Here is a 22965-nt window from a genome sequence, read left to right as displayed (position 1 = left end):
CAGAAACCAGGACGCTTGGTGATGCAGGCGCCGGGGAGGACGTGGATGCATAGGGATCCTCGTGCGGTTCTGGTGAGAGTGCAGACCCGGCTAGCCTGCTCTGGAGGACTGCATGTTAACTCAAGTCTAGCATGCTGTGCTCTGTGACCAAGCAGTCATGTTCCCCAGAATGCACCCCCAAATCCTCACCCAGGTTCACAACGGACCACATGTGAGGCCCTGATGACCGCATCGATTGGACTGAGGTGGGCGGATGAGACCGGCTTGGGTGGCAGGGGCAGCTAACACTGAGGACTGCTTCGCAGCTGCCAGCCACGGGGCCTCCGTGCCCGGAACAGCGCTGACGGAGCGCCAACCTTTGTGGACTGGAGGGCCGGGCGGCCAGAGGAGGAGGGCTGGCGGCTGGAAGAGCGCCGGAGCCCCGCGCGCTCTGTGCTGTGGCACGGCCTTGCTACCTGTATTCCTCCTCTTGTGCTTATCACGTGTCTCGTTATGCTGTCTTGCCTCGAAGACAAGAAAAATCCTTCTGTAAAAAGTAGAAAACAGGCCGAACCTAACCACCACAAGCAAGAAACCCCCACACTTCACGGAACTGAGGTGTTAGATACCAAACACAAAATAGGCATATAAGGAAGGAAAAATGGGCCTGAAAACATGAGCACACAATTCCATCAAAAATGACCAGTTAGGGTTAAAATCGAACTCCTGGAAATGCAAAACATCCCTGTTGAAATGTAAAGTTCAGTAACTGTTACAATAACAGATTAAACATAGCTGAAGGAAAGAGTGAGCAACCTAGACGAGAGAGCTGAAGCGATTGCCCCAACCGCACAGAAAAGTGCGAACGAGAGACTAGGTGACGTGGATGACAGAATTGAAATACTTCCTTCAAATTCCAGGAGGAAAGAGGAGAAGCAATATTTGAAGAGAAAATAACTGAGAATTTTTACAGTCGTTGCAAGAGCAGGACTTTTCAGATTTAGGAATCACAGTGACTCCCATGCAAATCTACACAGAGTCACCTCTTGGTGAAGTTTCAGAACATGAAAGATGAGACTTTGAAAGCCCCTGAGATAAAAGATCACTTGTGGAGGAAGACAGGTATCCCCAGCAAACTTAGCAGCAGCATGGCCCAAGGGAGAGGAGGAAACCTTTTGAAGGACTGAGGAAGATGCCCGCTTTCCATTAGGTGCCCAGCTAAGCATTACTCAGAAGTGAGGGCAAGATAAAGTTGCACTGGGACTATCCTGGTGGTCCAGTGGCTGAGACTCCACTCTCCCAATGCAGGGGGCCCAGATTCACTCCCTGGTCTGGGAACTGGATCCCACATGCTGCAACTAAGACCCAGGACGCCAAATAAATACATATTAATAAAAGTAATGACCTTCCCTAGATAGTAAACGAGGTGCGTAAGGTAAAAGGAGGTCCTGGAGGGCAGAAGGGGTGGTTAGAGATGCTGGCCAGCACACGCACAGAGCTAAAGCGCTGCCTGAGAGTCATTGTAGTTATGCTCGCCGGAAGTAAAACACAGAACAGAGCTAAATTCGGAGACCACAATTGGAGTTCAATCTGTCTGTGCACCTGAAATTGTTGAGGAGTGTGTGAATACTGGTTTTCTTTAGATCTGGAGTTGTATCCATGTTAAAATGTTAAGGGTAATTATTAAGAGCATTAAAGTAGAATTTCTGACTTCCAAACTAGTAAAGAAAATGATTTAAGAAAAAATTTTATTTAAAAAAGAGGCAAATAAACGGACAGAAGGAAAACTGTTTTCCTTTGCCTACCACTGTGGATGGTGACTGTAGCCAAGAAATCAGAGGACTCTTGCTTCTTGGAAGGAAAGCTATGACAAACCTAGATAGTATATTAAAAAGCAGAGACATCACTTTGCTAGCAAAGATTTGTATAGTCAAGGGTATGGTCTTTCCAGTGAGCATGTACAGATAGGAGAGTTGAATGCTAAGGAAGGCAGAGCACCAAAGAACTGATGCTTTCGAACTGTGGTGCTGGAGAAGACTCTGGAGAGTCCTTTGGACAGGAAGGAGATCCAACCAGTCCATCCTAGAGAAAATCAACCCTGAACATTGATTGGAAGAACTGATGCTGAAGCTGAAGCTCCACTACTTTGACCACCTGATGTGAAGAACTGACTCATTGGAAAAGACCCTGATGCTGGGAAAGGTTGAGGGCAGGAGGAGAAGGGGATGGCAGAGGCTGAGATGGTTGAAGGGCATCATTGACTCAATGGCTGTGAGTTTGAGCAAACTCTAGGAGGTGGTGAAGGACAGGGAAGCCTGGTGTGCTGCAGTCCACGGGGTCACGAAGTCAGACACAACTTCCCGACTGAACAACAGTGCCCGCCGTTTTAAACAAGAACTCGTCCGTCTCCCCACTTGGTGACACATGGCCACCTACGCAAGTGCTGAGGGCCCTCTGCATGCAGCGACTTCATGCCCCACGGCCGTCCTGTCCTCAGAACAGGAGTCGGCTCCGGCCCCAGCCCTCCCCCCGCCCCTCGCTTAGAGCCCATACCCTCTGTGCACAGGGCTAAGCAGGCAAGGGAAGTGCAGCCCAGCTGCCCACCTGCTCAGCAGAGGCCCCCAGGGCACCGGGTGCCACCTGGTTCCCTGAGAAGCAGTGCCTGCTGCGTGAGGCAGGACTGCTCTGGGGTTCTTCCTTCTATTAATAAAGTAACACATTTGGAAAAGCAAGAGGGCATTAGAGGAACACAGGAGACTCCTGCCCGTCAGGATTGGCCGCCGGTGCCGCGCCAGTTCACCCCTGCGGACTGTCTCTAGGCACAGAGTCGCGGCCTCAGCGCGACTGCTGCCCCCGGGCCGTCCCGCGCCGAGCGCTCTCCCCACGATTGCAGTATGCCTTGAGCGCGTCATTTTGCGCCTGCAGAATGCTGCCTCCTCTCCGTGCAGCAGAGCACGCCTGCATGCTCTTCCTCACACGCTTCTCTGCCCGCATGCGCTCCTGCTCGGGCGGCGTGCACACCGCCGCTTAGAGCCCGTGACACGGGCCGTGACGTGCCCCCAGGAGACTTGGAGTGCAGGGTCTACACTGGTTGGCTTCCGCTGGGACGAGTGAGGTTGGCCCTAGCTCTGAACGCCCATTTGTTGCGAGGGACACACCTCACTGGGATTGATGTCACGGGCAGAGGCGCTCTGTGTCCTCTGGGAGGGAGTCTCGTCCTTGCCGGGGGGCAGCTGGTAAGCGCCGCACCGCTGTGCTGGACGTGCGGCCTTAGCGATGAGGCCAAGGGCAGGCTGCCCCCATCCGCTCGGGCAGCTGTGCGCGGAGCAGGGCGTGCTGCTCTGTCCACGTGTCTCCTGAGGCCCTGCGTGCCCGGGGGCGCCGGATGAGCAGGGTGAGCTGCCGGGCACCCCCTGCTGCTGCAGGTCCCAGCCGTCCTGTCCTGTCCTGTCCTGTCTGTGCAGAGGCGCCCAGGCTCACACACTCTGAGAAAGCCCCCCACCCCCACCCCCACCTGCGTTTCCTCTGCAGACTTTCGTCCAGGGCTGCCTGGCAGGGAAGAACTTGTCCCACGTGAAAGGCGGCTGCGTCCTGTGTGGGTTCCTGAAGCTGCTGCCCATGTTCAGCATCGTCATGCCGGGAATGATCAGCCGGGTCCTGTACACGGGTAACTCCTGCTCTGCTGCGCTCACACCGAGCGCCTTCCCGGCTCTCCCGCCTCGGGAGGGCAGCCTGCTGGTGTCAGGGTGCCCCAGGGTGCTTTCTTGGGGGCCGATGGGTTTAGATGAGGGGCGTGGCTGAGTGGAAGTCTGGCAGGGACTGTGGAGGCAGGTGGCAAGAGAGGATGGCAGAGGGGCAAGTAAGACGGGGGAGAGGCTGACCCTCCCTGCAGCCACTGCTGGGTCTCTGTATGGGGCTGAGGCCCAGGCCTCGGGGAGGTCACCGCGGGCATCACTGTGCGAGCCCTCCTGGGTGCTGGGTGCCGGGTGCCGTCACCCTTCTCACAGCCCAGGGGCAGCATGTGTATGAAACCCCCAAAACAACCCACGTTCTTCCCATTCAGCACTACAAAGATGTCCCCGCTTCCCTGAGCGAGCCGTCGTAATTTTGTGATGTCCCTCACCCCCATTTCAGCCCTGTTTTACTGGCTGTACTGCCTTTTGGTACTAGATTTGTTTATCCCTTACGCCTTTATGGGGAGAAGGGCATGGCAGCCCACTGCAGTATCCTTGCCCGGAGAATCCCACGGACAGAGGAGCCTGGCAGGCTGCAGTCCGCAGGGTCGCATAGAGTCGGACATGACTGAGGACAAACAGCTCTACGCCTTTATGGCGCACGTGCTCCGATGGCGCGGCCACTGGGGCAGAGCGGGCCGCTCCCATGGCGTCTCCTGCCACGGTGCCCGACAGGCCCGGCAGACGAAGGGGCACGTGCAGGAGATGTGGCTCAGCGTAGTCCAGCCGCCAGTCTGCCCTGGAGACGTGCCGCTCTTACCGCTGACTCCTCGCAGTCCCAGCAGAGAGGCGTGCTCCATCTCCGCATCCCAGGTCTGCTGTCTGGCTGTCAGGCAGCTCTTTCTGGAGCCTCATCGGTGGTGCCCCCTCAGAGGGTAGAAAACAGGCCCCATGGGACGTCCCTGGTGGCCCAGTGGCTAAGACACTGCCCTCCAGCGTGGGTTCGGTCCCTGGTCAGGGAGCTGAGGTCCCCGGTGCCTCTCAGCCAGAAAACCAAACCATAAGCAGAAGCGGTATTGTGACACATTCAGTAAAGACTTAAAAAGTGACCCGCATTGAAAGAAGTCTGTAAACTGTATAAAAAGAGAAAATAGTCCCCTCCCCTCTGCTCCCTAGGACCCCAGAGTCCCCTGGGCTTGGCAGCCCTGCCTCCGCAGCCCCCCTGCACAGCACAGACCACCCCACCTACTGAGGAGGAAGACTGGGCGAAATCCTGCGACTCCTGGACTCTAGAGGTGGCTGAGGGGGTGGTGGAGGGCGGTGGGACGTAGGAAGAGCCAGCCTCCCGCGCCTGCCCCCTCCAACTCTGCCTACCCACCAGGTGAAGAGAGTTGGTGGAGTGCTCTGGGGACTGCACTGGGGCCTGGGACCACTTGTTCTCAGTCCTAGAAAGAGCCAGACCCTGCGATGGTGTCCGCAAGCCTGGGGTTTGAACAGAGCCAGAGAGGCGCTCAGTACAAAAGCTGGGCCTCCACCCGCTTCCTGGGAGAGTGTGGCTTTCCATTAACGCGGAGGCCTCTGGCCTAGATTCTGGGTCTCATGCGGCCAGAGCCGGGGTCTGCACGCCCCCAAGTGGTGGTCCGCCAGTCTGGCCTGCCGGGGCCGTCCCCGTGTTAGGTAGGGCTCTAGGTGGAAAATGGTGTCGTTCCAGCTCCTTCAGGCTGGTGTTCTCGCAGTCTCTCTGTTGTGAGTCGACCACCAGTGGCGCCAGGCTTCCCCCCTCCAGCCCAGAAAGCCCCGGGAAGAGTGCTTCCTTTCTGGGCATAAATGCCAGGGGAGCCTCAGCGAGCCCACCTGAGTGGCAGGGCCAGTCCCTGTGTGTCCAGAATGGCCGGGGGCCCGGGGGCCCTTCTCGGGCCACACGGAGGGGGACTGGGGGCCTGCTGGCCGGGGGGCGGGGCCGGGCAGAGGACAAGCCGCCCCTTGGTTTTCACGTGCTCCCCTGAGCTCCCCTGTGAAACTGCTTGCTCTCCGAGTAAACCCAGGCCTGCCTGCCTCTTCCTAGTCCATGAGGATTCCTTGTTTCTGCTTTTCTCTGAGGTGGCAGCTTTTTCTCCCTCGTTTAAGCTCTCGGTGGCCCATCACTTTCCCTTATTTACTTGCCTTTGTCCACATGTCTCCCCAAACCCTCTGAAACAACAGCCCCTGCAAGATGAAGGGGGTAAGGTCAACAGTGGCCCTCCAGTCAGTGTGAGGCCGAGTCACTGTTTGCTTCTCCAACACCGACTGGGTCACCGGGAGGCTTGCTGGGGTCACAGGACTGGCTGCGGGTTAAGCAGTGAACCGGCAGAAGCCCCGCCTCCCCCAAACTCCACCCCGAGCTCCTGGTGAGCCGGGGGCCCATGCTGGTGCAACTGTCTGTTTGCAGATAAGGTGGCGTGTGTGGTACCTTCAGAGTGTAAGAAGTACTGTGGCATCCAAGCCAGCTGCAGCCCCATCGCCTACCCCCTGCTGATGGTGGAGCTGCTGCCTAGTGGTAAGCAGTGGAGCTGTGCCTGGGGCCAGGAGTTGACGGTCCCAGGGGAGGCGGAGGCTGTGGCAGAGGCCCTCCGCGATGCTGGAGCCTCGGGGCCTCCTCTTGCTTCCTCACTTGGACTCTCGGGTCTCACCGGCGTTTGCACCAAGTAGGGGGTGGCCCTCTGGGTGGGGGCCCTCCCCTGGGTGGGGGCCCTCCCCGCCGAGCCTGTTTCTCCCCCACCCCGCCACCGCGGATGGTTCATGGAGACACAGAGGGGAGCAGGGCGGCACCCCGCTCGCAGGGAGCTCAGGCCAGTGGGCCGTTCCTCTCGCCTGCTTCCCCACCTCCAGAGGAGCCGAGCCAAGAGTACGGGCTTCTTAGATTCCACATTAGCAGGCCAAGAGCACGGAGACATCGATTCCCCTAAAACACGCTGCAGACGGCTCCCCTGAAGGAAGCGCCAGCTGCCCCACAGCTCAGGAAGGAGGCTACCTGGCTTCGCCAGCCGGGCCTTTGTCCGTGCGCCGGGGCTGCGGCCCGGGCCGTGGGGCACTGGGAGGGCTGCCTGGCCTGTCCCCGATGAATCGGGGCTGGGGGCGCTGTTGCACGGGCCCTGTTACCCCCCCAGGCTCTCCTGTGGCACGAGGGACTCGCTCTCCAAAGTCCCTGCCACTGAGTAGACTTTCAGGTCAAAAGCTGAGCTTGTCGTGTTTATAGCTAGCGTTTGTTGAGTACTTGCCCAATGTTGGGCATTGTCTTCACCTTAACAACAGCCCTGTGTGGTAGTTTTAAACCCACCTTGCAGATGGGAACGGTGAGGCTCAGGAGCTGTATCACTTGCTTAATGCTCTGGTCCTCTGGGTCTCATCTGTCAAAGGGGGACACCAATGGTTTCCTTTCCACAGGGCTGCAGGGGGGCCCTCAGGCTGATGTCCAAAGTGACCACTCTGGTTATTATACAAGGACCCAGCAGGAGACTGCGAGGCTTGTCACAGAGCAAGGACAGCTTCATGCACTGACCCAGCTTGGCGGGACTGCCACCCTGAGCAAATTCAGCGCGTGAGAATGCTCCTCGGCAGGCCTCAGGCACCTCCTGGGGCGGCCGGGGTGCTGGAGGCCCAGGCAGCGTTCTTCTCCCGCAGGCGTTCGCGGCTTGGTGGTGTCTGCCCTCTGGGCCTCTCTCATGTCCTCCCTGACTGCTGTTTTCAGCAGTGCCAGCGCTGTGTTCACCATGGACATCTACCCCCAGATCCGGCCGACGGCCACGAGGAAGGAGCTCATGATAACAGGAAGGTGCAGTATTCCTCTAATCCCACGAGTTTCTGCTGTCAGTGAAATGATGCCCCCAATAAGTCATTACGTGATACATTTAGGCTCTCAGAACTGACTCAATAGAAAAGACCCTGATGCTGGGAAAGATCGACGGTGGGAGGAGAAGGGGACGACAGAGGATGAGATGGCTGGATGGCATCACTGACTCGATGGCCGTGAGGCTGAGTGAACTTCGGGAGTTGGTGATGGACAGGGAGGCCTGGCGTGCTGGGGTGCATGGGGTCGCAAAGAGTGGGACACGACTGAGTGACTGGACCGAAGTGTTGTATATGGGGTTAGCATCTTTACGTGTGGTATGGTGGGGTCGCAGAGAGTCGGACACTACTGAGTGACTGGACCGAAGTGTTGTATATGGGGTTAGCATCTTTACGTGTGGTATGGTGGGGTCGCAGAGAGTCGGACACGACTGAGTGACTGGGCCCAAGTGTTGTATGTGGGGTTAGCATCTTTGCGTGTGGTATGGTGGGGTCGCAGAGAGTCGGACCCGACTGAGTGACTGGGCCCAAGTGTTGTGTGTGGGGTTAGCATCTTTGCGTGTGGTATGCTGGGGTCGCAGAGAGTGGGACCCGACTGAGTGACTGGGCCCAAGTGTTGTGTGTGGGGTTGGCATCTTTACATGTGGTATGGTGGGGTCGCAGAGAGTCGGACACTACTGAGTGACTGGGCCCAAGTGTTGTGTGTGGGGCTAGCATCTTTGCGTGTGGTGTGGTGGGGTCGCAGAGAGTGGGACCCGACTGAGTGACTGGGCCCAAGTGTTGTGTGTGGGGTTGGCATCTCTGCGTGTGGTGTGGTGGGGTCGCAGAGAGTGGGACCCTACTGAGTGACTGGGCCCAGGTGTCGTGTGTGGGGTTGGCATCTCTGCGTGTGCTGTGGTGCTGCTTGTTTTTTGTTGCACTTTTGCAATGAAGATGTATTGCTTTTATAATCACAGAGGAAATTGTTTCCACTTGGGAGAAAATTAAGTGGCGAGTACAGCGATAATGAGCATAGTTTATTAGCACCCCCCAAAGCAGTCCTTGTGAACGAGTGTGTGCCCATTATTGCAGTGTCTCTTTCAGTCCTCAGGACAGCCTTTAAAGGTAAATTTTAGTTCTTATTCTTACTATACAAATCGGGGGTAGTGGCTCAGAAAAGGGAGCTGGTCTGCCTGACCACGTGGTAAGCAGAACTCACCCGTCTCAGGGCTACACCGTCAACCAGGAGGCCACAAATGCTGGGCATAAGACGGGGGTACGAACGTGCAGACCTGGGCCTTGACACCCTTCCATAGGGTGATCCACCTCGAACCGCACACACTGAACTTGGCCTGCGTTGAACCTCGGATGCTGTCTCCGCTCCTCGCCCCTTGCTCACGGTCTTCCCTGTGTGGCCCCTGCAGGTTGAGTTTGCTGTGACATTTTATTAGCATTTCACTCTTTGAGAAGCACTTTTGTGAGAAACTTTAAGAAACAGATACAGGTTTTCTGGAAATTGTTGCAGCACATGGGGAGAAAGAGAACACACAGTCACTTTATAAAGTTCAAGACACTGATGCCAAAACCTAACAAGTGCAGCACAGGAGAAATTAACCTAAAGCCTCATCTCACTGTTAGATACCAGTGCAAAAGCAGTGAATAAAACGGTGGACACAACTCCAACAAAATACTAGAAAGAACGTTGAAAGAATGACATTTCATTGCCAGCTGTGATTATTTTCCAGAAGTGCAGGAGTGGTTCAGTATTAGAAAATGTGGTAATATACCTTGCCATATTAATAGATCAAAAGAGGAAAATCATATGTATCCAGATGATGAAAAAGTATCTCGTGAAATAGGTACCTTTCAACCCAGTAAAATATATCTGTATCACCCTGAAAATCCAGTCACGTCTAATGGAGCGAGAGGGAAACAAGGAAAGGATGTCCCTCTCTACCACTGTATTCATACTACCACACGCGTGAAAGAAAACATGTCACATATATAGAACTAGACCTACAGGTGAAGCTAGCAGACAAGAGGCTGTGAAATCCCCGTGGTTTGTATGTACAAGGAAATAGATGGAAAGAATTTGGAAGTTTTCCAAAGAGTTAGAATTTGTAAAAATGAGCAGGTCTAGAATTGACAGGTGTCTGAAATTAAGAGCTCAGTGGCGGGGACTTCCCTGCTCGTCCGGTGGGTAAGACTCCCCCTCGCAGTGCAGGGGAGGCAGGTTTGACCCCTGGTCAGGGAACTGAGATCCCACATGCCTCAGGGTCACTGAGCCCACATGCTCTGAAAGGCCCTCCATTACGCAGAGATCCTGTGCGCTGCAGCTAAGACCTGGGGCAGCCAAATCGATGAGTTAAAAAAAACAACTCGGTGGGCTAACAAGTGATTGGCTGAAGCAGAGGACACAGTAAGTGGCTTGAAAACGGATCAGTCGACAATTTGCAAGATAAAGCATGCAGGAAAAGAAAGACACACCTGGAACACAGGTGAATATAATATATTATGTCATTGGAATTATATATGTGTAACTGTAGGAGCAATTTTGAAACGATAACAACCAAGAATGTTCCAAATATCTGGACAGCTATCCAGAGATGCAGGAAATTCCACAAATCTCAGGCGGGATAAATCCAAAGGCGACCATACCCAGACTGCATGGCGGTGGAGCTGCTGGAGATGGAGCTGGACGACCTCTGGAGCAGCCAGAAGGAAGGGACTCGCATCGCCTGCAAACGGCGACCAGGGCACGGACAGTGGCGTTCTCAGCAGAAACCGCAGAAGCCAGGAGGCAGTGGGATGGCATCTTCAAGTGCTAGGAGCAAACTGCCCGCCTGAAATTCAGTACCCGTCAGGATAGCCTCCGGAGTGAAAGTGAAACAAACATGTTTCCTGATAAATGCAAGGTGAGAGAATGTATTCCACTGGAATTTCATGATAAGAAATACCAAAGGGGAGTCTTAGGCTGCAGGAAAAATAACCTGGATGGAAGAACTGACCTTCAGAGAACGATGGAGAGTGCCATCAAGTGTGAGTATATGGGAAATGGAAGAGAGCGGGTGCTGACGTCAAAGGAGAAACGCCTGTGGGAGCAGCAAGCCAGAGGAGCAGCACACACGCCGGGAATCCCAGCGGGAGTGAGAGCGGCTGCATGGAGCGGAGATGGTCCCAGGGTCTCTGGCACCACACCGAGGCGTGCCAAGGGTGCGTGTGTGGCCTCCAGACTGAACGACGTAAGGACAGCTCTAGGATGCATAACAAGTCAGTAAAACACGAGCGAGCCAATGAAATATTTGATTAGCCCAAAAGAAGTCAGGAGAATAAAAATTAAGTGAAAGGTAGGTTGAACAGAAAACAAGTAATAGAATGATTTCCCCGGTGGTCCAGTGGTTAAGATTCTGTGGTTCCAATGCAGGGGGCTCACGCGGAGTGCCTGGTCAGGGAGCTGAGATCTCACATGCCTTGAGGTGGGGGAGGGGGGAGAAGAGGAGAAACAGGCTGTGCACGTGCCCCGCGCATTCTGTGCTCATCCGTAATGAGCATGTAGGCTTTCCTCTGTCTCGGCTATTAAAAACAGGACAAGGTGTGCAGCAGTCTCTTCAAGACAGCGATCCATGTTTCCTTTCGAGACATACCCAGAAGTGGAATTGCCAGGTCACGTGGTATTTCATGCAAAGATGGGCACAATAAAGGACAGAAATGGTATGGACTTAACAGAAGCAAAAGATATTAAGAAGAGCTGGCAAGAATACTCAGAGGAACTATACAAAAAAGATCTTAATGACCCAGATAACTACAATTGTCCGATCACTCACCCAGAGCCAGACATTCTGGAATGTGAAGTCAAGTGGGCCTTGGGAAGCATCACTATGAACAAAGCTAGTGGAGGTGATGAAATTCGAGTTGAGCTGTTTCAAATCCTAAAAGATGATGCTGTTAAAGTGCTGCACTCAATGTGCCATCAAATTTTGGAAAACTCAGCAATGGCTACATGACTGGAAAAGGTCAGTTTTCATTCCAGTCCTAAAGAGGGGCAATGCCAAAGAACGTTCAAACTACCACATATTTGCACTCATCTCACACGCTAGCAAAGTAATGCTCAAAATTCTCCAGGCCAGGCTTCAACAGTATGTGAACCATGAACTTCCAGATGTTCAAGTGGGATTTAGACAAGGCAGAGGAACCAGAGATCAAATTGCCAACATCTGTTGGATCATCGAAAAAGGAAGAGAGTTCCAGAAAAATATCTATTTCTGCTTTATTGACTATGCCAAAGCCTTTGACTGTGTGGATCACAATCAACTGTGGAAAATTCTGAAAGAGATGGGAGTACCAGACCACCTGACCTGCCTCTTGAGAAACCTGTATGCAGGTCAGGAAGCAACAGTTAGAACTGAACATGGAACAACAGACTGGTTCCAAATAGGAAAAGGAGTACATCAAGGCTGTATATTGTCACCCTGCTTATTTATCTTATATGCAGAGTATATCATGAGAAATGCTGGACTGGAAGAAACACAAGCTGGAATCAAGATTGCAGGGAGAAATATCAATAACCTCAGATATGCAGCTGACACCACCCTTCTGGCAGAAAGTGAAGAAGAGCCTCTTCATAAAAATGAAAGAAGAGAGTGAAAAAGTTGGCTTAAAACTCAACATTCAGAAAACTAAGATCATGGCATCTAGTCCCACCACTTCATGGCAAATAGATGAGCAACAGTGGAAACAGTGAAAGAGTTTATTTTTGGGGGCTCCAAATCACTGCAGATGGTGACTTCAGCCCTGAAATTAAAAGACACTTGCTCCTTGGAAGAAAAGCTATGACCAACCTAGACAGCATATTAAAAAGAGACATTAGTTTGCTGACAAAGGTCCGTCTAGTCAAGGCTATGGTTTTTCTAGTAGTTGGGTATGGATGTGAGAGTTGGACTATAAAGAAAGCTGAGCGCTGAAGAATGGATGCTTTTGAACTGTGGTGTTGGAGAAGACTCTAGAATCCCTTGGACTGCAAGGAGATCAAACTGGTCAGTCCTAAAGGAAATTGTGAATGTTCATTGGAAAGACTGATGCTGAAGCTGAAACTCCAGTACTTTGGCCACCTGATGCGAAGAACTGACTCCTTGGAAAAGACCCTGATGCTGGGAAAGATTGAAGGCAGGAGGAGAAGGGACGACAGAGGCTGAGATGGTTGGATGGCATCACCGACCCGAAGGACGTGAGTGTGAGTGTGCTCTGGGAGCTGGCGATGGACAGGGAGGCCTGGCGTGCTGCCGTCCGTGGGGTCGCACAGAGTCAGACACGCCTGAGCGAGGGAGTGAACTGACCTGAGCTGTGGTTCCGTCTTCAGTTTCTCGAGGAACCTCCATCCTGGTTTCCATAGTGGCTGCAGCAGTATTCACTCCCAGCAGCAGTCCGCCGCGGCCCCTCTTCTCCACCTCCTCACCGCGCTTGTCATCTCTGTCTTTTTGACGGCAGCCGTTCTAACGGGTATGAGATGGTACCTCGTTGCCGTTTTTTGCCTTTGCCTGGTTAGTGGTGGTGAGCACCTTTTGGTGTGCCCGCTGGCCATTTGAGCGTCTCTTCGGAGGAGCGTCTGTCAGGCCCTCTGTCCGTCTTCAAGCCTGCTGTCGCTGCTGCCGAGGCTGCCGAGCGCCTCCTCTCCGATCAGGGGTCGTCTGTAAGTCCTAGCGCTGCTCTGTGCACGGAACGTGCCTTCTTTCCTGTGCGTTTACAACTTTCCCTGCATTTTTGGTTTTCGACAGTTTTGCTGTGGGTGTGCTGGTTGGGTTTTGCTGAAATTCTTGATCTGTAAATTCATGTTTTTCACCAGGTCTGGGAAATCGTTGACCGTTCTCTCTCTGCATATCTGCCGCGTCCCTCTTCTGCTTACACACCTGTTAGCTGTTTGATATTGTCCCACAGCTCACTGAGGCACTGTTTATTTTTAAATTTTTTTTCCTCTGCGTTCTTCAGTTTCCATTTTCATCAGTCCCCCTTGAGGATATTGGCCCTTTCTGCTGCCATTTCCAATCTACTGTTAAGGCCAACCTGTGCGTTTTTCATTTCGTATTTTCAGCTGGAATTCTAGTTCTGGAGTATCTGTTTGGTTTGTTTTAAAACTTTTTTCTAGTATTCCATTTTCTGTCTTGATTTCCCATCTGCCCGCTCGTAACTCTGATTTCCTCTGAACCCTTTCCGATAACTGTAGTAGTTGCTTTGAAGTCTTTCGTCATTTTAATACCTGAACCATCTTGGGGTTGATTTCTATTGACCTCTGTTTTCCTTGACTATAGGTTACATTTTCTTACTTCTCCCCATTCCTAGAAAAGCTTATTATATACTTAACATTGTAGATAATAGGAATTCTGGATCATGTTCCTCTGAAGAATATTGGCTTTTGTTCAAGTATGCAGGTAAATTCCTAGCTGATTCCCTTGAACTTAAGGAGGCCTGTTTTTTTTTTTAATTAATTTATTTTTTATTGAAGGAGAATTGCTTTACAGAATGTTGTTGTTTTCTGTCAAAGCTCAGCATGAATCAGGCAGAGGCGTGCACATCTCCCCTCCCTTGTGAGCGTCCCTCCCATCTCCGTCCGCGCCCCGCCCCTCTGGGCTGACGCAGAGGGCCTGGCGCTTATGCTTGGTTAGAGCGCCTCGGTGTCAGTTTTCTCTAGTCCTATCGTGAATTCTTAGTCCTGGACACACTCTCTGCTTCCAAGGCATGGCTCTTCAGGGGTTTCAGCGGAAAGCCCTAGGCGGCTCCCTCTGCAGGCAGTGGGATCTGCGCTCAGCCTTTTCTGTCTTTCACCGGTTGCTCGGTTGCTCATTGTGGACTGTTGGGCAGTTTTCTGGCGTGAGCAGCCGAGGGCTTAAGGGAGCCGACACCAATCTGTGAAGCCAGGCGCATCACTGCTCCATTTGAAATGTGTAGAAATGTGTTATCCCTCAAGAAAGTAACATTCTCCATGTATTATATATTTTAAGCATGACCACCTCAAGACACACCCTCCAAATGTGATGGAAATCTACCCACGATCCAGTCCAGAAGTTGAAGGGGTTTTAGGAACCCTCGGGCCCTGTCAGAGTGCAGGGGTGTGGCTGTCTCTGCCATACTTCAGGAACAGGCGTCCGAGTTTGACCTGAGGCGTAATCAGGACGAGCTCACAGCTTATGGTTTGCAGATATTTTATTGGCAGGTTAAAAAAAAAAACTCATCAAACTGTCGTTGACTTTTGGTTCAACTTCCAGGTTTTTTGTTATAGTCTTGCTCGCTGTCTCCATCGCCTGGGTCCCTGCTCTGCAAGTGGCTCACAGGGAGCAGCTGTTTGAGTACATGCACTCGGTGCTGAGCTACCTGACGCCCCCCGTGGCTGCCATGTTCCTGCTGGCCATATTTTGCAAGAGAGTCACTGAGCAGGTAGGTGGGCGGGAGGCAGCCTCTGATCTGTCCTCCGCCCTCCCAAGGCCATCCACCTCCAGCTGTGCCGTGCGTGGGGCAGCGCACATGGGGCCCTCCTGCACCCTTGTCTGGCCACAGGAGGCCCTCTGCTGTTGGTCTCTGCAGGAGGATGCTTTCCTGCTCAGAGATGTCGGACGCTTGGGGATGTTCAGTCCCGGGCTCCTATTCCCTGCACGAAGACCGTCTCCCCCACCACACGTAGAACTAGATAAAGAAAGATCCCAGCTAACTGTTTGACCATCTCACCCTTAAGACTGGAAGCATGGTGTGCCAGAGCGTTTTCGCTGGTTAGTGGAGTCGCAGCCTGACCTATCTCTCCTGCCTTGCACACGTCCTGAGCTCAGCGCCCCTGAGACCTGGCTCCTGCCCGCCCACCGGCCCTGGCCTCTCCGCCCGGGCCCGGCCACTGCTGGTCACGTGCGGTGCTGACTGCCTGTCCCCTGCCCTCTACAGCCCCTCTCCTTCCCCACGGAGTCTTTGCTTTGCCATGAGAGTCTTTGTCCACCTCCATCTGGCTGCTGGCTCCTGCAGGCTCAGGCCAGGCTCGGTCCTCCAGGCCAGTCGGCTAGTGCTTCCTGCTCTGCTCAGCTCGTGGGCGCACGCTCAGTCACTCAGTCGTGTCTGATTCTTTGTGACCCCCTTGGACTGTAGCCCACCAGGCTCCTCTGTCCATGGGATTTTCCAGACAAAAATACTGCAGTAGGTTGCCATTTCCTACTCCAGGAGATCTTCCCAACCCAGGAATCGAACCCACATGAGGCCTGAGTCTCGTGCGTTGGCGTGGATTCTTTACCACCGAGCCACAGCTCCGCTCACCAGGACTCAGTTTAGCACTGAGAATGGGGTGAGGGGGCATCTGGGCTCCGGAAATGCTCCTCCCTGTGCTCGCCTGGGAGCGGTGTGGGCGGGAGGAGCAGGCGGCCGGGCCGGCCTGCCTCCCGCCTCTGCGGCACGCTCGGGCTGCTGGGGCCTGCCACCGAGGGAGGTTGGGGAGCTGGTCAGGGGCTGTCCAGCTACCCTGCTCCAAGGTCACAGCATGTTGTGGTCCCTTCCTTGGCCTAGAGAACTTCTCCAGGCCGTCTCTCTCACCCTCACCTGTTGCTTGGTCTGCCCTTTCCTGCACGTCTCCGTCAGTAAATGGGGCCTGTGGACCGCTCACCCGGCCTTTGGTTTCAGTTCTTTCTCCAGGACTCTTCCCACACACACTGCATCCTCTCCTCCTCCGACATCCAGCCTCCCTGAGCCGGGCTGCAAGCCCAAGTCCAAGTCCTCACGCTGAGGAGTGCAGTGTCTCGGCGGAGGAGACAGATGATACCCAGCGAGCAGATAAGATTTCTGGGAGTGGAGTAGTGCTGTTTAAAAGGAAAGACCGGGGGGAAGTAAAGAAGTCTCACGGAGGGGAGCAGGGCAGACGCTGGGGCAGGGCGTGGGGCACAGGGGCCCAGCCAGGGCCCCGGGGGATTTCTCCTAAGAAGGTGGCCTGCAGCCGGAGTCCTGAAGGGTGACTGGAACCACCAAGGTCTGGGGAGAGACCAGGGCAGAGAGAAGGGCACGTGCAGAGGCCGGGCAGATGGGGAGGGCACGCCTGGTGGCCAGAGGGGGCCGACGGGAGGGCGGAGCCAGGTGAGGTCAGCTGAGCCGCCGAGCCTTGCTTCTCAGGGCGGCCAGGAGGGCCACCAGGGCTTCCGCAGAGGCAGGGCACTCCCTGACCTGCGCTTCGAAGAGCTCATGCGGGCTCCGCGAACTGCGGGCGAGCAGAGACCAGAAGGGCGTCCCCCTGTGTGAGAGACAGCGGACGATCGCGACGGAGGGGGTCTCCGTGGGAATGGCAGCCTGGCTTGCTGATGGATCGGTGGCAGGGCAGGGTGGACGGAGGAGGAGCCAGGGATGACTCCTGGGGTCTGCGCCTGAGTAGCTGGGGAGATGGAGGTGCCCCCACCGCAGCAGGCGAGACTGAGGTCTTCTCGGACACTGTGTGGGATGCGTCCTCATCATCTGACTTAGACGTGTCTCCAGTACTCCCTGAGTTCTCCGATGGATTTGGTAGAGTGTGCGCGCCCCTTGGGTCTTTGTTCTGCCCCGGGTGGTGGTGTCTCCCGGTGCCGAGACGGCTCTGCGAGGTGCGTGCAGCCCTTGCCGTGCCGGGTTCAGCTCCGGAACCGGGCGACTCGGCTCAGTGCCGCCTTGCTCCCGGTGACTCGGGCCCCTCCTCTGCCAGGGCGCCTTCTGGGGGCTGGCCAGCGGCCTTGTGATCGGCTCCGTTCGCATGCTGACCGAGTTTGCCTACGGGCCCTGGAGCTGCTCCGTGAACAGGAGGTGCCCCCAGGTCATCTGCGGCGTGCACTACCTCTACTTCGCCTTGATCCTCTTCACCATCAGCCTCCTCACCGTCCTGGGCGTCTCCGCATTCACCGAGCCGATTCCAGACAAACACGTGAGTGCCGCGGCGGGCGTGCTCCGGGTCGGCCTGCGGCCCCTGCGTCCTGGGAGCAGCTTGGGAGAAAAGCAGCTGAAGAGAAGCCGGAGGGCTGGGAGTCGGGGTGACATACGGGTCAGAAATGGGCAAGTGACCTCCGTGCCTTAAGCACAGAGCCGAACTAAAAGGCAATCTTCCCATGAGGTATTCTCCGAGAGTGAGACGTTTGAGTTTTAAAACACAGGTTTTCCGTGAAGCGCTGAGGTCACTCACTCTGCTGTGGGTGAATGTAAGCGGGGTCACCCTGCCCGCCGGCCTGGCCAGTGGGGGTGCTGGTGGGGGTGGGGGGCGGTACTGCCCGCAGAGCTGTGGCCAGCGGCCCGCACGCCCCAGCCGCTTGCCCTGCCCAGGAGGAGGTGTCTGCTACTCCAGTTGGAATATAAAATGCCTGGGCTCAGAGGAGTGTGGTCACTTGTCCCTGACTCCAAGACCAGCCAGCGGCCCTGCTGGGCCTGAGCAGACGCCGGTGCGTCCCCCGCGTGGGCCTGGCCAGAGGGCCTAGCAGGGCTCCCCAGGGCTTGGCTGAGCTGGAGGCCAGCAGGCAGGGTCCTGGGTGTCCCGGGTGAGAAACGGGAGGAGGCCCCTGCCCCTGGGTCTGGACGAGAGCTGGGCCGGCTCTGCACCTGCAGACGCCTGCAGAGTGTGAGTGGCTGAGCCCTGCCAGGGCCAGGCCACTGGGCACCAAGATGAGGCGGGCCGAGCCTGCCCTGGGCAGGGTTCTTCCGGCAGGAAATCAGCCCCTGGGTCCGCCCTGTGGGTGACCCAGGAGCAGCAGACCAGGGGTGAGGGGCCGCTTCTCCCAGCCTGGAGGGCACAGCTTCCTGGACCTCAGTTGCCTTCTGGTACTGAGGTGTGCCTCGTACCCCCAGTGTCCAGCCCAGGACACTGAGCTCGCCCTTTGCGAGGCCAGGACTGAGACCTGGGGTTCCCGAGCACCACGCTTTCACCACCCCACCCCTTCCTTCCTCCCTTGTTGGAACCAGTGGCCACACCTCTTTTCGGCCCCTGGAGACCCTGGGGCCCAGCTCTGACACCGCAAGCCCGACGGCAGGGCCCTGGTGGTGGCAGGCCCCTTGTCTCCCCTCAGCTCCACCGCCTCTGTTGGAGTTTGCGGAACAGCCAGGAAGAGAGGGTGGACCTGGACGAGGACACGGAGGTGAAGAGCCCCGAGCCCCAGGCAGAGCCAGGTGAGAGGGAAGCCGGAAGCCAGTGACCAGAGGGGCCTGCTCCCGCCCCCGAGCCCGCGGTCTGTGCCTCGAGGTGGAGGCCTCGTGGTGCCTCTGAGACCCCTCTCTGGGGTTCTGGCCCAGGAATATGGAGGTGGGAGGTGTCAGCACGTGCAGGGGGAGGAGGGGAGGGTCTGGCCCAAAGCTAAGGGCAGAGAACCAGAAGTATCTGGCAATCTAGAAGTGTCTGCGGTGGGGCGGGAGGGATGCACGGATTACCGTGTGCCCCAGGACGGGGTGGGGGGAGGGACAGCGTGTCACGGCACCTCTCACAGCAGTTCAAGCCAGAGGCTCCTGGGAGCAGGCAGGCGTTGTCCTCAAGGAGCAGTGGGCAGCTGCCCCCGAGAGGGTGCCAGGGACGCCTCTATGGACACCTGAGTTTCAGTCCCAGCAGCAAGAGTGTCCAGGAGAGGCTTGGGTCGGGGTCTCCAGGAGGCCCAGGGGAAAGCGCTCAGCAGGGGGTCAGAGAGGCGTGTGGGGCCGTGGGGAGGGCGCCTGCACCTCCTGAAGCTCTGATGCAAGCGGGATTAGAGCCTAACAGGATTAGTGCTGAGTCTGCAGCAAGGGACCGGGGCGGGGGGGGGGGGGGTGCGGAGGGGGCGCTGTGGCAGGCATGTCTTGGGGACATCGTCCTGGGGCCCCGCCTCCACTGCTGCCAGGGGCCCTCTCCTGACACCCACAACCAGGCGGCCCCAGGTCTCTGGAGGGTGCCACGCTCTCGGGAGCGCTCTCCCTGGGGGACGGGGGAAGGTGCCCGTCAGGGCCACTGTGCAGGGCCTGTCCTTGGGGCCCCTCGCAGTCCTGTCCTCAGTCGTGGGCGACCGTGATGACGCTGTGCACACCTGCCGTGCACAGGGGATGTGCCAGCCGCTGGGTGTGACGGGGCCGTTATCGTCCCAGGTCAGAGACGGGGAGACTGCGGCCCCACCCAGGAAGTGTCTGCCCCGGCTCGCACACGACCCAGCGGTGGTGGGGCTGGGGAGGCCGGGCACAGGCGGGCTGACTCTAGAGCACACGCTCTCGGCCGCCGGCCTGTCCCACCTCCCTTCATACAGCCGTTGGGCTGTGGCTGCATGGTGGGTCAGCCCTCTGGGCCTGGCAGCTGACAGTGGCATCTGAGAGGCCGGGCCTCGTCTCTGGGGTCCCCGGCGGCGGCCCCTCCCCCGCGACACAGGCCCCAGCAGCAGCGGCTGGTGAGTTCCACAAGCCCAGGTGCTGCCTCAGCCTCGGGACTCATCTGGTGCGGCCGCTGCCCAAGGGGAGGAGACGCAGAGCAGGTCGCACGCACTGCTGGACACACTGCTTGTCATCAGGGAGGGCACTGGTCCCAGCCGCGTGCGCGTGGAGCTGGCCGTGGTGCTGGCCTGGGCGGGCCGTACTGCCAGACGCCGGAGGCAGGCCAAGCCTCAGAGGGAGGCGTTTCACTGATTTGGCCCAGAGATACGGGTGGAAATTTGCCTATAATTCCTGGGCTTCCCCCCCGCTCCTGGAGAAAACCACCAATTCCCCTTCCAAGGACCCAGAAGGTCCTCGGGTCGGGCCGTGAGGCTGGTGCTGCCTGGAGAAGACACTCCCAGGGCTGCTAAGCAGAGACAGCAGGGCAGCGGGGCTCTTCTGTCCTCCGAGGCGCAGCCTCTCACCCTGGACCTGCAGAGCTGGGCTCAGTGCGGGCCCGCAGGGGAGGCCTGCCCTGTGCCAGCCGGGCTCTGGGCTGGCTGAAGTCTCTGCGGATGCCAGGCGATCGTGGCCCCCGGCCCCCTCTCTGTGCCCCCGAGGCTGGTGGGAGGCGCTCCTACCAGAGCAGCCAGGGCTGAGGCTTGCTGTCCGCACCGGGAGCCGGGCCACTGGCCTCCCTTCGGGGCTCCCCACAAGACGCCAGACCCTGGGAAGACCCCTCCTGTGTGCCGGCCTCCTGACCCTGCCCATCCCCTCGGTTCCAGACATGTTCGTAGAGGACAGGGGCTGCCTCTGGAAGGCCTGGGACGTGTTCTGTGGCCTGGAGTTGCTGCCCAGCCCCAAGCTGGCCCCGGAAGAGGTGGTCGTGCCTGAGGCGGAGCAGGATGACGTGCTTGAAGGCCCGGCGCACGGCGCCACATCGGAAGGGCCGGAGCAGCAGGAGGTGCTGGAGGAGCAGCTCCTCTGGAGCAAGGTGCTCGGCTTCTGCGGGCTCCTCCTGCTCCTGCTTACGGGCCTCTGCCACGTCTACTTCTACTGACCGCCGCGCGGGGGCGGGCCCGTCCGGGCGGCCCACGGACGAGGCGCCGGGCCACTCCGCCGAGCGTGCGCCCCGAGCCCCAGGGCTGCGGCCCGCGGGTGGCGAGGGCAGGCACTGGTGAGCACGCCTGTCCTCTGCTCGCTGAGCCACTCTCTACAGACCACCCCGCCGCACGGACACTGGCTCCCACGCTAACTCCGGCGCTTTGTCTCTTGATATGCTTGGGAGCCTTGCCTGCGTCCACTGCCACCATTTCCTTCCCGTGCCCACCTCTATTGGCAGTGTTCTCTCCTCCTCTGGAAAGGTGCGGCTGCTGGCAAAGACGCCCGCCCACAGGGGCTGAGCCCACCGCCAAATGTCACACAGGCCAGGGCCTCCAAGGACAGAGGCATTGGCAGCTGCCTGGACGGTGGTGGGCTGAGCTGCTCCCTGCCTGAGGACTGGGCCTCCCTGCAGCCCGCTTCTGTCTGGCTGCGCCTCTCGGGGACAGACGGAGAGGAAGCGTCCCTCCTTGCCAAGCTCCGCCTAGCGCCTCCCAGTCTGCCTGCTCCTGGGAGTCGAGCCCTGGGCTGGATCCCCTTAGCGGTCGGGTTGAGGCCACTCTTGGGCTGTGTCTTTGCAGGGGCGTCCTCAGCCACCCCGTCCTCTTTCTTCTTCTCAGACCAGAATAAATGATTCGCGTCTTTAGAAAAAGTCTCAGATACGTCAAAGGGATTTGGGGGAGGCCCACAAGCACTGCAAACTCACCCTCTGAAGGTGCGGTCAGAACCGGCCCATCTCCCCCTGTTCAGTCCTTCCGCTGACATGTCTGAGTGCCTGCTGTGCCCAGCACTGCTGGGAAACCGTCGTGGGCAGAACTCGTGGTCTCGGGAAGCAAAGCGCTGGTGGTGATGGGCAGCGCCGAGTGTGGGGCCCGCTGTGCCCTGCCCGGGGCTGTCACCACCTTCAAGCCGTGGAACCAGCCCAGGAGGAAGGACCAGATCAGCCAACGCTTCACAGGGCAGGAGACTGAGCTCAGTCAGGAAACCCAGTAAAGGGGGCCCTCCGCACACATTCACAGCGGCAGGAGTGCCCCAGGGAAGAGGCCTCCCTCGACTAAAGCAGAGGTCAGCGAGCCAGCGGGGCGACAGCGGCAGGGTGTGGGAGGACAGGTGAGGCAAGGGTGTGAGCAGGCCCGGGCGCAGAGCTGTGAGGGCGGGGAGGGCAAGCGTGGGCAGGGGCCAGCCTGCAGGCCTCACATGCTTTGGGATGCTGAGTCGCTGGGAGCTTCAGCCATGAAGGGATAGGACCAGGTTTGCTGACTGCTGCTGGGGAGGTGAAAAGGAGGCGAGAACACCCACCAGGAGGCTGTTAGAGGAATCCAGGCAAGTCAGCAGCAGAAAAGACAAGGGAACCAATCAGCACCAAGGGAAGCCAGCAAGCAGAAGTCACAGGACATGGGTCACTGGGCTTCTGGAAGGAGGGCCCAGCAATGGCTCTCCAGCTTGAGCACATGTCGCAGCCCCAGCGCTGGGCCACGCAGGACGGGAGCAGGCACGGGGGGAGGCGGGGCTCTGTGTGGGGCACGCGGACTCCGAGTGGCGTGAAGACGCCCTTTGCCATCTTGACCGCGTCCGGTCTTTCTGGTCCGTGAACGTGGGATGTCCTCCCGGCATTTAGGGCCCCTTCCATTTCTTTCAACAGCATGTTGTCTTCAGCACTCAAGTTTCACGTGTCCAAGTTGATTCCTGGGTATTTTATTCTTTTTGATGCTTCAGTGAATGAGGCTTTTTTAAAAGTTGAGATATAGTTGATGTACAATACTAGGTAAGTTACGGGTGTGCAACGCAGTAATTCATAATGTTTAAAGGTCACACTCCGTCTATATTAAAAAGTTGGTTTTGTTTCCTGTGTTGTACAGTACATCCTTGTAGCTTATTTTATACACAATGGATTCTGCTTGTCCCCTACCCTTCATTTTAATTGCATTTTCAGATGGGTCATTGCTCAGGTGCAGGAAAACAGAAATTGTATCTTGATCTTGGAACCTGTAACTTTGTGGAATTTGTTAATTCTTCTATTTTTAAAGTGTATTCCTTGGAATTTTTTCACACATAAAATCATGTAATCTGCAAGTACAGACAA

General features: G+C 56.8%; 1 protein-coding gene across 1 annotated transcript in view; it reads left to right on the top strand.

Moving 5' to 3' along the window:
* LOC138422865 (sodium/glucose cotransporter 1-like) overlaps positions 1 to 22965 on the top strand; it is a 49663-nt gene extending 26698 nt beyond the window's left edge. The window contains exons 9-15 of the mRNA XM_069558413.1: positions 3511 to 3646; positions 6082 to 6189; positions 7314 to 7464; positions 14714 to 14882; positions 17143 to 17358; positions 18488 to 18587; positions 20567 to 22965. Coding sequence (XP_069414514.1) covers positions 3511 to 3646; positions 6082 to 6189; positions 7314 to 7464; positions 14714 to 14882; positions 17143 to 17358; positions 18488 to 18587; positions 20567 to 20841 — 1155 coding nt within the window. The 3' untranslated portion in view covers positions 20842 to 22965. The remainder of the gene's footprint in view (positions 1 to 3510; positions 3647 to 6081; positions 6190 to 7313; positions 7465 to 14713; positions 14883 to 17142; positions 17359 to 18487; positions 18588 to 20566) is intronic.

This window comes from Ovis canadensis, chromosome 17 (genome assembly GCF_042477335.2).
Source record: "Ovis canadensis isolate MfBH-ARS-UI-01 breed Bighorn chromosome 17, ARS-UI_OviCan_v2, whole genome shotgun sequence".
In the NCBI taxonomy this organism is placed as follows: Eukaryota; Metazoa; Chordata; class Mammalia; order Artiodactyla; family Bovidae; genus Ovis; species Ovis canadensis.
The sequence above is the reverse complement of the archived record's forward strand: the minus strand, read 5'-3'. Positions and strand labels throughout refer to the sequence as shown.